Genomic DNA, 15057 nt, shown 5'->3' with positions numbered 1-15057 from the left:
TACCATCAAAATGGAAAAGGTTGCCTGAGGTCCCAAACCGGCACAATCTAAGGGCAGTTGGCAAACTGCCTGCAGACACCTTCTCTTTGCAAGCATGCTGGGACAGAGTCTTCAGACTTGGAACATCAAATGTGGCTGAGAAGGTGTCCCTTTGGGTCTTTTCAGATCCAGGGCCAGCCAGGAAGAGATGCGCAGGAATTGATGGTGTCTTTCTAGGGGTGCCTGGTCTCTATCATGGCTAAACAAACTCTGGACAGGAGTAGCAGATGAGGGAAGCCACCTCACCACAGTGCTCCAGTTGGGAGCTGCACGCAACAAGCCCTCAGAGAACTCCTGTCCTTCACTTCCTCCTCTCTACCTTCCAGCACCCATATTGGACTAGTATGCACAAATCAGAAGCCCCCATCTCCCCTTGCCAATTCCCTCCTATCCAAACACATCACCCCCACCTGAATCTACAAAGCAAATTTCAGCCCTCCCAGATGAACCAAACAGGAAACAAAACTAGGTTAATTCTATGTTATTTAAGGCTACATTAACAGAATCGTCCAAGTTTGAAAGTACAAACTTTCATTGCTGCTTTTAATTGTTTTGATTCATTAGGGTGGGCCCATTCTAAGTTTTGTTTCTCTGACCGAACCATTGAGGGCTCCTGCCTCTCTTATTTTATTGTTTCCTGGGCAGCATCTATTCCCTTCTAGCCCCAAGATTACTGACATACTTCATTACAAAAAGATAGAGACCCATCTATCTCCACCCCACCCTTTCGATGGCCAGGTCACTTTGGTTCTTCCGTGCCCTCATACCCCCCCTCAACATGACTACCAGAGCCCCTCTTTCCTTCTTGCATCTCAGAAAAGAAGGTTCCCACCCAGCAATTTCTGTAGGTAATCTCTCCTAGCTGAACTCTCCTCCCTTGCAGAGCAGAGAGATTTGAGACGATGGGATTAGAAATTAGTATAATAAGCAGGCACAGTGAGGACAACTGTTTTCAGCTTTTGCTGTGATTACTCTCCTTTGATCCCCTTCTTTCTACTGCAAAAATTAATACCTTTTTTATTAATTATCCAGCATGGGGTGACCAATCCAGAGGGTGGGGGACTGGCTAGGATGCAAAGAAAAGCAGAAGGTATGAAACTGATTACTCTTGTCAGTTTAGAGCTGAAAAACAAAGTTATGGTCATATGATTTGCGATTTAGCAACTGCTTCACATAGTGACTGAGTTGTCAATCCCAATTGTGGTTGCTAAATAAGGACAACCTGTATTATATATGTACTTTTGAATTCATTTTGCAATCATTGTAGAACAGAACATAAATTTTCTCATATATTTCTACCGGTTCATAGATTTTTGTATTTAAAAATACATGTATCCACTGTATTTAAAAGATAATGACGGTACTTCTGTTAAATGTACTAGTTTTAATAACTTAATATTTTCATTGATTACAGTGAACCACATGCACGATTTTATGCAGCTCAGATAGTACTAACATTTGAGTACCTCCATTCATTAGACCTCATCTACAGAGATCTAAAACCTGAAAATCTTTTAATTGATCAACAAGGATATATTCAGGTATGATACAAAGATTTATAGACATGAATATTTTGTTATCTATAGCAAGATGTGGTGAATACTTAGAGTATTTTGTAAGGAAATCAGTTTTTTACAAATCAGTTTCATCAATTAAAATATATATTGTCAAAAACAGGAGAAAATAGATGCTGAATTTGATCCAAATTGGTTTATATCAAAATGGATAGCTTTTTCCAATTGGGGCAATACTTTCAGTTTTATTCTTTCAGCTTCCAAGTGATGCAGGAGGCACAACAGCTTATATAATTGAAAACCTTCAGCTTAAGTTTCCTGTTACTGTTGTTCAGCGCTAGGGGAAAATAGATGTGTCAATCACCTTTTTCACCTTTTCATATCACTCCCACCCCCCAAAAAATATCCAGCCAAATATTTTGGGACTCCAAAACTGATTCCCCAGCCCTGGAAAAAAAATTTGCTTTTTAAAATCAAAAGCTTAATGATGTTATAGGTATTACCTAGTGTTGAATATAGCATATCTGAGGTTTATACTTTGGCATTAATTCTTCCTTTTTAATGCTTCTAAGAATGAATTGGTTACCTATCATGCCTTGTTTGATTAAAAAGATACACCTAAAACTACTATTCTTTTGTTTCTATTATGACATACAAAAAAAAACCTGTTTCTGTGATTAATTACCTCTTGATGCCTATGTGTATTATTATCATTAATTTGGTTTTATTTTAATTTATAAATAAACCTTGAGAAATATAATAATTCTTTCTGTTCTCTTAGGTCACAGATTTCGGATTTGCAAAAAGAGTAAAAGGAAGAACTTGGACGTTATGTGGGACTCCAGAATATTTGGCACCTGAAATAATTCTTAGCAAGGTATTTGAAAATGCTTGACAGGTTCATTAAGCATTGCTGAAAGGAAAATACTGTTCTAAATATGCTTAGGAAGAAGTTTCATCTAAAATTTCAAATAAACTCATGCATGGCTTAGGTAATAATTATTAAATATTGTCATGATATTTTCTCACGTAGAATCTAATAATTTAGTCAAATTCTTCAAGCCAAAATATTGCTTGGTATTCTATAACATGCCATCTTAAAGTCTTAACACATTTAATTTCAGGAAATGGTAAAGAGTCTTTACTTGGGATGATTTTAGCACTGTATAATAAAGTGTTTTTATGACTCTTTGAAGCATGAGGGTCAATTTCTGTATGGGTAGTTCTTGACTTACACTTCACCAGTGGAACTGCAAAACTTACATGCAAGAAAACTAGCGGTATAATTTAGAAACAAAAAAGTTACTGAGAAACAACTTTTGATTTTCTTTGCTGTGTTGAAGAGTCTCTTCCATTTGCTTTTTGTAATATAATTCTGAGATATATATATATATCATTTATTTTTGTTTTAGATGTCATCAAACATCTATTTATTGAATAATATGAGAATAAAACGTTTAAAATTATATGTATGCTATCTAAATATGAAGCATTTATATTCTTATATGTGTGTGTGTAATTTTTTAATACTAAAAGTTTGATGAGGTATTATCATTAGACCTAATCACAGTATTTTTCATCAGGGCTACAATAAAGCAGTGGATTGGTGGGCCTTAGGAGTGTTAATTTATGAAATGGCAGCTGGATATCCTCCATTCTTTGCAGATCAACCAATCCAGATTTATGAAAAAATTGTTTCTGGAAAGGTAAGCATTTTCATGAGAATAGCACACACAACATTTTTTTCTGTCTTGATTAATAAATTAGAGAAAATATAAAATTTGTCCCTAAAATTGAAAGTTATCCTTTAATTTGTCCCTAAATTCAAATTGTCCTTAATTAACTAACTTTGCTTAATTGTTGACTATTCATATGTTTTAGCATTTTTTTAATCATATTTCCCCCAAAATAAGACATCCCCTGATAATAAGCCCAATCGGGCTTTTGAGTGCATGGCAATAAGGCCAAGTGCTTATTTCAGGGTTCAAAAAAATATAAGACAGGGTCTTATGTTTGGGGAAACACGGTAGCTCTAAAGAGTAGGATTTAAAACAGCCAGAAATGATTGTCAATTAAATTGTTACATTCAGTCCCCTGAAAGCAAGTGGCGGGGAGAATTTTCGATTTCATCCTTTCTATGTCACTGGCTATGTCTTTTGCTCTGTATAGATAGATATATGTGTCTCTTTGTCTTGCTCTGTGTTTGAAATAAAATAAGAAACAGAGTGTATGTTTATCTGTGAAGGTGTCAAAAATAGAAGGAAATGAAAATATGCAAGTTTAAGATTGTCCTAGTCTAGCTCACATAATTGTTCTTTAAACCATTTAGTCATGTCCGAATCTTGGTGACTTTATAGACAATAAATGCTACCCTCCATGCACAGCTTCTCCTAATCACTGGATGTTCAGCTTGGTATTAGATTTGATGTTCTCACGCCAACATGTTCTTTCCTTGATCTTTCTTGTTTCATTACCCATTCCCAGCATCATTGCCTTCTCCAATGAATTTGAATGCATGACATGGCCAAAGTAAATTGGAAGGTAGTCTTATGATTTAGCTTCTAGTGATGTGTCTGATAGCTCACGAAATGCTATACAGTAATTTAAAATGGGGCCCCTTTATAAATAGTTCACAGATTTAGCAAAAAATGTAATTGAAGTGAAAATACCAGATAAGGAAATAAAATGACATAAGGTACATATTATTATATATTAATATTATATTCCAAGATTTAATCAGAAATAATTTCTAGTGAAAAATAATTTTAAGAGTTCAGTCATATTCAAATACATTATTTAAAAGTAAAGAAGAGGCAGACACTAAAAACTACCGTGTTTCTCCAAAAAGAAGGCCGGGTCCTATTTTCTTTTGACCCCCCCCCAAAAAAAATGGCTACGCCTTCTTTTTGGAGGGTCTAATTATTAACTCACCTCGCAACAGTGGCACCGACAGCCCTGCCCAACAGGAGCCCACTGCTGGCCCACTTCTTCTGCAGCCACTTGCCGCCACTCTCATGCGTCGCTCCGGCCTCCGGTTCGCCTTCAGATGCCTTCCAGAAAGCCCTCTGCAGCCGATAATAGAGCTCCAGATCGATCCAGAGCTCTGGTACTGGCTGCAGATGCCTTCCAGCAGGCATCTAAAAGCAAAACAGAGGCCAGGGCGATGTGTGCGAGTGGCCACAAGCAACCGCAGAAGGTGAGGCAGGTGTCGGGGTCTGCGAGGCCTGGTAAGTAGGGCAGCTCAACCCCTCCATCCCCATCCTAGCTTATTTTTTTACCTGTGTGCCTCGCCCCATCCCCTGCAACCCGGGGTGGGCAGTATCTTAATTAGGGCTAATTTTGTGGGTGGGGCTTAATTTGATTGCATGCGCTCAAAAATGTGATAGGGCTTCTTTTCAAGGTGGGTCATCTTTTTGGAGAAACGTGGTATTAGTTTACATATATACATTTGGAAATGATTTGGAAGTCACACCAAAGCCTCAGGGAACATAGACTGTCCTCTTCACTATATGAATTTAGCATGTAAAGCACTGTTTCTCAACTTTGGCAACTTTTAAGATGTGTGGACATCAACTCTCAGAATTTCCCAACCAGTAATGGTGGCTAGGGAATTCTGAGAGCTGAAGTCCACACATCTTAAAATTGCCAAGATTAAAAAAGGCTGATGCAAAGAGTGGCGGAAATAGTTACTGGCCACATTTACAGTATTCATGTAATTACAGATTTGCCCAAAATTCCTACATTTTCAGTGGAACATAAAGGACATATTAGATTCATTGAGGTGCTAAACAACATCATCACCCATCATGTTATTTTAAATTCTTGGGTAAAGTATGGGAAGATGCCATAGTAAGCTGAAAAAGTAAACTAAAATATATTAGAATAATTTATATAAGCTGGAACAGGAATCTGTTTGGCATAGATAGGAATTAAAGAAGAAAATTATATATTTATACATACAGACACATCATTGTCCAAACTATTATGTGTATTTGCTTTGGAATATGTACAATTTCAGTGAAAGAATACAGAGGCAGGGAGAGAGATGAAGTGACACTAGCAGTCTGCTGATCCTTGAATTTGCTGCCTTTCCATTCATATAATGTTAGAGAAGGAATATTGTGTCTCATATTTTGATGCATCTGCTTTTTGCTATTGGATAATTTGGACAAGGACAATACATTCTTTGCGAATGATAGGGAAGAACTTCTGACTCACACAAGAGTGACTGAAGTAGCCCTTCTATGCTATTCCTTAAATTAATCTGATTTTTTTTTCCCCTGTGAGCCTGGAAAACAAAATAAAGCAAAACAAAAAAAGGAAGCACTACTGCTTTAAGAGTCATATTAACTTCAGTGGCTAGATTTGCTTAAAACAGTGGCACTTTTTTTCTGAATCGCATTGTATGTATGGTATAGTGCATTTATTTCAGAGGTGGTATTCAGCAGGTTCTGACCAGTTCTGGAGAATTGGTAGCGGAAATTTTGAGTAGTTTGGAGAACTGGTAAATACCACCTCTGATTTGCCCTGCCTCCATATATTCTCTGCCTCCCGAGTCCCAGCTGATCAGGAGGAAATGGGGATTTTGCAGTAACCTTCCCCTGGAGTGGGGAGGGAATGGAGACTTTACAGTATCCTTCCCCTGCCATGCCTACCAAGCCATGCCCACAGGACCGGTAGTAAAAAATTTTGAATCCCACCACTGATTTATTTGCAACCTTCTTCTCCACTTTTGTGTGGGACAGAGGACTTCATGGAAGTACTGTTTCATGGGGCTCTTGATTGATTTGAACAGAAAACAAACATTTGAAAACATGCAGTACTGTCAGTGAGGGTATGATTGTTTGTGGCTTTCTATGTTCTTGATTTCTGACATTTCCTTCCTTTTTCCCTCTGACATTCACATTTTTCTCCAGTTTCTAAAAACTAACTTTCGTTGATTGTTATTAATTTGTCTTGTGTTTCTTTCAGAATACAGTTGTATTACCTGTACCATTTCACCACCAGCATTCTAGATTAGGTTTCATTTGGAATTAAGTTCTGTCTTAATTTTTCTGTTCAGTTACTTGTTGGTGTTAGGAATAGATTATAATTATGTATGTAGTGTTCTGTTTAACTACATTCCTTCTATGACTATGAGTTCCTAATGTGTTTATATTGTGTATAAACATTATGTGATACCAAAAGGAACTCCTGTGAGTGAATTAACTTTACTGTGAATAAAAGGGACTAAGGTTTAACACATGATTCTTTACATGAAATCATGCTGAGGGCAAAGCACATAGTAAATGATGTAAAGATAACTATTATTTCATATTAGTAGTGTCTCTCTGGGTTTCTTCTGACAAAAAATAGAATATTTACCAGCAAAAACTTTTTCCAATTGGAAGAGTGTGGAATAATTCTTCCTCCAGAATCCCTCACAAAATAGGGCTTATTTTGGGGTGGGGGGAGCAGTAATAGAACTAAATATCTGGGAAAATAAAATATCAATCTATTAAAGTTCTTTCGCTATCCCGCCCTCCACCCCTCGGCCAAATCAGCTTTGATAGAATGTCACACAAATACCTGTCTCTGGAGTAGCAGACATCTTTAAAAAACTACTCTGTCCTATCTGGTGCTCAGAAATTGCCCATGTAACGATTGGAAAGCTTAGGAAACCCATGTACAGATAGTCCTTGAGTTATGACCACAGTTGAGCCCAAAATTTATGTTGCTAAGTGAAACATTTGTTAAATCAATTTTGCTTCATTTTACGACTCTTCTTGCCACAGTTAAGTGAATCATTGCATTTGTGAAGTTAGTAACGTGGTTGCTAAGTGAATCTGGATTCCCTATTGACTTTATTTTTTTTATTTTTTTTTATTTTTTTTTATTTTATTAAATTTATATTGCTGCCTATTCGCCCATGGCGACTCAAGGTGGCTTACAGAATACAAAACCACATTTAAAACAGTAAAAAAAAACTTTCTGACTTTGCTTGTCAGAAAGTCGCGAAAGCTGATCACATGACCCCAGGACACTGCAACCGTCATTATATGAACCAGTTGCCAAACATCTGAATTTTGATCATGTGACCATGGGGAACCTGCAACAGCCGTGTGAAAAACAGTGCATACGTCATTTTTTTCAATGTCATTTGATTGGTCATTAAATGAACTGTTGTAACTCGAGGACTACCCAAAATCTTTGAAAGAAAACATGGATCTGTTTGAATTTTGATAGGCTTTATCTCTATGAATGGAAATATTCAATAGTATAACAATATGCAATATTGGCATTTGGATTTACACCATATATCCCTAACTCATCTGTCATCCTTTTCAAAGAACAGCACATATATGTTGCTACAGTAAATGTATTGGATATATTTTGTAGGTACGTTTCCCATCGCATTTCAGTTCAGATCTTAAGGATCTATTAAGAAATTTACTTCAGGTAGATTTGACCAAGCGGTATGGAAATCTCAAGAATGGAGTAAATGACATTAAAAACCACAAATGGTTTGCCACTACAGATTGGATTGCCATTTACCAGAGAAAGGTAAGTTTGTGTTTCTTTAAAAGGAATTTAGCGACAGCAAATGAAAATTTCCCTGTCCTTTCTTATTTAAAATTGCTATACCTGCTTTTACCTTTAAAACACAGGATATTTCCAAAGTATTTTGGGCCTTAGAATCCATAAGATTAGAATCTCTATTCAAAACTCTATTCAAAAACAGAAGGGTTCCATTCCTTCCTCTCTTAATTGTAGAAATCTCCACTTGTTTCTTGATATCAAATGATTTTCAGTACAGCTGTGTTCTCCTTTTATTGACTTCTCAGAAATACTGTTCCACATATACAGATACTGGATATTCTTCTTCACCTAAGTATCAGAGAGACAAAGATGATTCCTAATCGAACTCTCACCAAAGCAATAGTGAAATATTTACTAGTATTTTCTATGAAAAAAAATATCATTCTTTCTCTAAAATATTTTGGGAATCTTTAACTTTCTTAACTTACAATTCTTCTTAAAATTATCTTGAGAAATTATATTTCTTGAACTTTTGTACGGTAAGCATTTCTAGTAGTCATATGATAGTTTCAAGGTTCATAGGCATGCTGTTTTACAAAAACGTTATTTAAAAGCCAAATCGGAAACATAATAATTTATAAAAAGAAGCTAGTTACAGAGCTATGCAGTGTGACAGTACAGCATAGCTGTAATAAATAATGTATTAATTATTTAATTTCAAGGGAGATTTTTATTATTTGTATTCTCTACTGAATATCAGAATGTATTTCATTAGTCTTCTATCACAAATCATTCTTTTTATATATATTGCATATTAAAATATTTCAGAAATGTGTTTATGCCTATGCCTCAAATAAATACAATTTTTTAAAAAAATAAATTGGCATTACCTTTGAAAACCCCATGTCAAAATATGGTTTATGCAATTGGCTTATTTATTTTTTATTTTTTGGAAATGTACTGTAAGAAAATTTGACTATATAGCTAATCCTTAACACTAGACCAAGCGTATACATTTACTTTCTTCTTTTTTAGTCACAGGACAGTCCTAGCCTTTGAATGAGGCATAGAGAGCCACAATCCCCAAATAAACAGGATTAGAGTGAACAAAATTTCATTTACTTTCAATTTAGTTCAGTAACAATATATTTGGTTACAATATTTGGCAACTTTGATGAACTCCTAGAGTCAACAATTGGGCATACCATAGGTTGCATGGAAGGCAAAACCATATATGGCAACATTTAAATTAGCTTCTCTTATTTATCTTATTATCAGGATCCATTTTGTGCAGATGCAAGTTTGATGAGGTAGTGTTTACGTCTGTGAGGTTTTATATTTCTGTAGTAATCCCGTGCATTAGTCTATACATTCATAAAAAGGCTGAGTTTCTAATAGTAATTGTCTTACATGAATAAATTCTAAGCTAAATGCGTTTAAGCTTTCTAAAATTAATGTCTGGAATATACAGAAAAAATATTCGTTTTTTCCTCACAAAGCAGTCTTTGCTGCAGATCTTATTTGAATTTGATTTGTTGGCCATTTTAGACTCACAAAAATCACTTTTTGTGTATAACACAGCTGTAAACAATGTGTAAGAATGCAGCATATCAACAGTATAATCAATAAACAATGATTGATTGTAACAGATCATATGACTTATTGAGATGCTACAAATTATTTTTCAAATGATCCAAGAAATTCTGCATTCTTTATCCTTCTTGGCCATGTATTTCTGTTTCATTTGCTTCTTGGATTTTCCTTTTGTATTTGTTGGCTTTGAAAGTTATGATTTTCAAGTCTTTATGCAATGTTCAGTTATTCCACCTTTTCTGTGTATTCCACAGTCCTTTAATACCCACCCTGTTTCTTCTATATATACATTCTTGAAGGATTGGGAGAGGGGTGTCTGATAAATGTCACTTTAGTTCTTTCAGTCTTTTGGACCTTGTTTTGTTCTAGTTTTCTGTACTACATTTTGACTCGATTTTGCTACATTAATTTTGTTATTTTGGCAGTTTCCCGATCTGTGTAGCTGCTTGATTCACACAGTGGGTGACACAATGTATTTCTATTTGTTCTTTGGGGTATTTTCATTCTATCAAATAGTCCTTGTAATGATTGTTTTTGAAGGCTTTATTTTTTTTTTTAGTTCCCACAGTCTTAGTGTTTAATTCTTTCAGATTAGCAATTAACAACCGTTCATACTTTTTTTATTATACAGGTAGAAGCTCCATTCATACCAAAATGTCGAGGCCCAGGAGATACCAGCAACTTTGATGATTATGAGGAAGAAGATATCCGTGTTTCTCTAACAGAGAAATGTGCAAAAGAATTTGCTGATTTTTAGTACTTGGAGGATAAGAGGACATCAGGGCTCATATTGGGGTCTTTGCACTCTGTTAACTCATGAAGTGGAGCTGAGACCATCATATGTCAAAACAATTACCTAGTTACTTCATTCCACAAAGCTGACTGAGGTCTTTATTGCCATCTTCCATGTGTGCAGGTTGCACCAACCCTTATAACTAGGCACAATTAAGCAAGCACGGTTTGTGCTGTTACACAGAATATAGACCACTTTTCCTATTTACCTTTTGGTTTCTATTGTTTCCTTTGTTTTCTGTGTATTGTTAATTTCTCCTCTTTTCTCTGACCCACTTTTTTAAAATGAAGTAGCCTTTTACTCAAGAATGCTCCATTTTATTTTGAATAATGTATGTGTATGAATGAAACTGAAGGTGTTCGGGCTAAATACAAGTTAGACTGAAGTGGAAGATAAATGTTGCTTCTAGTTTGTGCTGGCCAATCCTTCTGTGTCCATCTTTGTGCGTGAGGCTACAGTTCATAGGGTTCATAAAAACCAGTTAGTGGTTTTTGTTTTTTTGTTTACTTTGGTAACACAATCTAAACCTAGCCAACTTCATTAGCATTTTGAAAGTAGTATTTATCACTATATGATCGTATGCTAATTGACTTAAGGATCTCTTCCTGGAGACTGACCAAACCTATTTTCAAAATTGGAAAATTTGTGTAGGGTACAGTAGCTAGCCCTGTGCCTTGGTTTTTTACATTGCTGGCAGTTCTTCTCCCTGCCTCATAGTTTGTGTTATTTTCCTAGGCAGTAAATTAATATGCTATAAGCATACTGTGCCATAAGTAGCACAGTCTCAGTAAGCAGGAACAATTCTATCCAGTCTGGGCTTTGGACCATATTTAATCATGTTTAGTAACGTGCATCTAAAGAATTGACTATTTAAATAGGTTTTAAACACCTGAAAGCCTGGAACTTGTAAAAGATTTGGTCAGTATTGTTAAGAGATAGGACTGATTTTTAGTAATGTCAGTGGGGCTCCTGAAGTATTTCACATTTCAACCCTTTTTTTATTGAAGGGGGGAAGCATCTTTTTTATCTCTTTAGCTATGAGAATAAATGGTTTAGCAAATTGAAAATTTAGTATTAAAATATTGATAAGTTGCTAGATAAACCTGGTATTTCTGTTAGCTGTGAAGAATAAAAGAAACAAATGCCAAGTTTTTATTCTGGTATACTATATTAGTAAATTCAAGGATGGAATGCTGCTCCAATCATGGTTTCTATCAGCAGCACTTCATTCATATAGAAAAGAGACAACGTTTGAAACTGCCACCATCTGTGATGTGGTGTCTTCATTTCTAACATTTTTCTTTTGGTGAAATGAAATTTATGATTGCACAAAGAATTGATTGGGTTGAATTAAGTTTCATATAATCTCACCAACTGACCTGTATGGATATTGCTGCCATGTGCTTGCTTCCAGCACTTTTTCAGACTTCTGTTTCAGTGTTTAATGATCAGTAGCTCAGCACATGTCCTTGTGCATTTTAAATGTATCCATGCAGTTTTTAGTTAGGCACTTACTTTCTGATTTATCCCAAGAGGGCCTCTCTTAAGATGGCACATCAGTACACTTAGACTCATGTTTTATGTTCAATTTACATGTCTACAAGAATGAAGGGTTATTCTATCCAATTGATCTAAAGTGCTAGGTAATCAATGAGTTCTCTACAATGCCAATACATGTAAGATAATTGGCATTATTTCCTTTTAATCTCTGTGACACTCCTTAATGAAAACCTCTGTAGACATTTTTCAGTCTAGAATAAGATGAATCATACAATCTTTTAAACATCTTTAAGTTGTCAGGCAGTTTTGCTAATCATTGTTAGTTGTTTGCCATCTTTGTCCACTACTGTCTGTCTATGTGCAAGACAAGCATATGAAAATCTGCAGTAGCAAATTTTATGTTATATATTGTCACATTAATAAATTAAACAATTATTTGTATGAAAAAGGTTACTTTTTTTTGTATTTCATCTAGACAGAGGACATGCTGTTGTATGCTAGCTGTATCCAATAAATTCATTAATTTGTTCATGGATTTTTAATAAATGCTGCAGATCATTTTTTTAAAATTCTGGTATGAATTTTAGCCAGTAGTTTAATTGGGTAATTTTTAAGTATGTGTAAATATGAGGCTTCATTCTGGATGTCCATGGAATGGATTCTAGCATGCCTAAGTTCTCAATTTTAGATGGACAATTTTGAAAAACCTTTTTCATTCTGTTGATTTATGCTTGTTTAAATATTTTAAGTTGTCAGAAATAAACAGTAAACATAAATCATAATAAGGGAGTAATAGATTGACTAGAAAGGGGTTGGGCAAAATATAAGGAAGTTGCTATTCACAGTGCATGAAAACACATTTTCCAGCATGCTGTCTTCCAGATATGTCAACAATAACTCCCTGCCAGCACTGGACATGCTAAAAAAGTAAGGGGATTTCTGTCCAACACATCTGGAGGGCAGCAAGAAGACTGTGTTGAAGTACACATTTGGCATTGTGCTAAATGGTCCTATCATTTTAAATATACAAAAGCCACAAGAAGATAAAGATGCCTCTGTCTAATTTCAAAAACAAAAAAACCTTTTCCATCATATGAAATACTGTATATTTGACAGTAGAGACTTGTTAATTTTACACAATTTGAGGAATTAAGTGTTGGACTGTATGGTATCTTTTAACTGTACTCTAGCTGTATGTAACTCTCATTTTCAACATAAAAAAATGTATCTCATTAAGTAAATTGCTTCTCTTTTTTTGTCAGCTGCATTAAAACCCTTATTTTTAAAATCCTTTAAGTATTTACTGATTTCTTTGAAAATAATTAGTTTGTTACAATAGTGTGCAATACAGTAAAAGTTTATATACAGAACTGCAAATTAAATTATGTACAACACTGCATAAAGACTGTGCTGCTTTTTTATGAGGTAGTATATCCCATTGTGCATTCTCCTTTGCCATGGCAGTCAAGCTTATGTGCTTTCTGTAAAATGAGTTTTATTTTGAGGAATACACTGCAGGTGACATATAATGTTAGGCCTAATTCCTATCTAGATAATCTCTTAACATTTCTAAGAACTATGCCTATTAGTACAGGATTCCTTTTTAAAAGAAAGATATAAATGGTGGTTTGTAACAGTATTTCTCAACCTTGGCAACTCTAGGAAGTCCACATTTCTTAGAATTGCCAAGATTGAAAAACATTGGTTTGTAATCTTCCAAACGGGTACTGGACTTGTATAAGTATGGAAGTGGGTGTATATAAAATTTAAAATGCAAAAATCATGGCTTATTACAATTGTCTGCTGCATAATTCACACATCTTCCAAAAGCAGAAATATGTTACCAAAAGGAGAATGATGGTACAAACTGATTAATTATGTTCTATGACTACAGAGATGGTCTATATTACATCTCTGAGACCATAAGGAATCTAACATGCTTGCCATTTAATTGAGGTGTGTTTTTTTGAGAGAAAATAACACTAGAAACATGCTTGTTGACAACATTATTTTAAGATAGTCCTAGGGTGGGATGAAAGGCCTCAACAGGGAGGTTAGTACTTTCTGAGAATATAAAAAAGCTTAGAAGAACAACTTGGATCAAACTTTTCCCCAAGGAGTAGCTTTCTAAAAATCTGACAAGATTGGAATTCCACAATCTCCCACAGTCGGATGAGAATTTTTGTAATTTTCGCAGTATAGGACACTTCAGACCATAAGACGCACCTAGCTTTTTGGGAGGAAAAAAAAGGGGAGGGGAATCTGCCTCTGTCTCCCAGCAATTTGCCTCCTTGTAGCAAACAGCAAACATCCTGGTCAGCTTCAGCACAGCCTGATTTAGCACGAGCAGTTGATTGGTGGTTGGATTGGCCTCCCGGAATCGTGCCAATCAGCTGTTCCAGGCTGCGGGGATCGCCATTGCCACCTCCACACGCTCCATTTTTTGCCTCCACGCACCCCATTTTCGGTGATATCCGCCGCCTGGAATGGGTCAAAAATAGGACGCACGGAGGCCGAAAATGGGGTGCATGGAGGCGGCCATAGGCGACAGCAGCGATGGGCAGGAGGGGCAATCCCCGCAGCCTGGAACAGGATCATCCTCCTGGCAGTATTCCAGGAGGATGATCCAACTGTCATTCAGTTGTTCTTGCTAAATCAGGCTGTGATGAAGCCGACCAGGCTGTTTGCTGTTTGCTGCAAGGAGGCAAATAGCTGGGAAGCAGAGGCTGAAGGGTGGGGACTGGCAGGTGAGCAGGGCTTCGGCAACATTTGTTCTATAAGATGCACAGACATTTCCACCCACTTTTTTGGGGGGGGGGTGTCTTATAGACTGAAGAATATGGTAATCAGCAGTTAAGGTAAAGATGGTTTGTTGTTGCCTTGGCTTTTCCTTTGGTCCTAACAGCTTTCCAAGAAATGCTTGCAAACCATATGACAAGGAATCAAAATTTATGTCTGACCTTGCTGCTAGCAGCTTAGACTTGGTAAAGAATAAGATGAGATTTAGAACAAAACAGCTAGCATTTAAGGAGCATGGTAAGGTACCCAGGCTAGAACAATCATTGGAAAGAGACTGGAGAGTAAACTATGGAGAAAAGA

General features: G+C 36.0%; 1 protein-coding gene across 1 annotated transcript in view; it reads left to right on the top strand.

Annotated features, from left to right (window-relative positions):
* PRKACB (protein kinase cAMP-activated catalytic subunit beta) overlaps nucleotides 1-13318 on the top strand; it is a 79886-nt gene extending 66568 nt beyond the window's left edge. Inside the window, exons 6-10 of the mRNA XM_070941232.1 lie at nucleotides 1454-1580; nucleotides 2335-2430; nucleotides 3137-3259; nucleotides 7932-8096; nucleotides 10297-13318. Of these exons, the coding sequence (XP_070797333.1) occupies nucleotides 1454-1580; nucleotides 2335-2430; nucleotides 3137-3259; nucleotides 7932-8096; nucleotides 10297-10422 (637 nt within the window). The 3' untranslated portion in view covers nucleotides 10423-13318. The remainder of the gene's footprint in view (nucleotides 1-1453; nucleotides 1581-2334; nucleotides 2431-3136; nucleotides 3260-7931; nucleotides 8097-10296) is intronic.
* Nucleotides 13319-15057: the final 1739 nt, after the last annotated feature.

This window comes from Pituophis catenifer, unplaced genomic scaffold, assembly GCF_029215685.1.
Source record: "Pituophis catenifer annectens isolate HBS135680 unplaced genomic scaffold, rPitCat1.0.hap2 SCAF_3, whole genome shotgun sequence".
Classification (NCBI taxonomy): domain Eukaryota; kingdom Metazoa; phylum Chordata; class Lepidosauria; order Squamata; family Colubridae; genus Pituophis; species Pituophis catenifer.
Note: the sequence above shows the minus strand (reverse complement) of the source record. Positions and strands in the feature narration are given on the sequence as shown.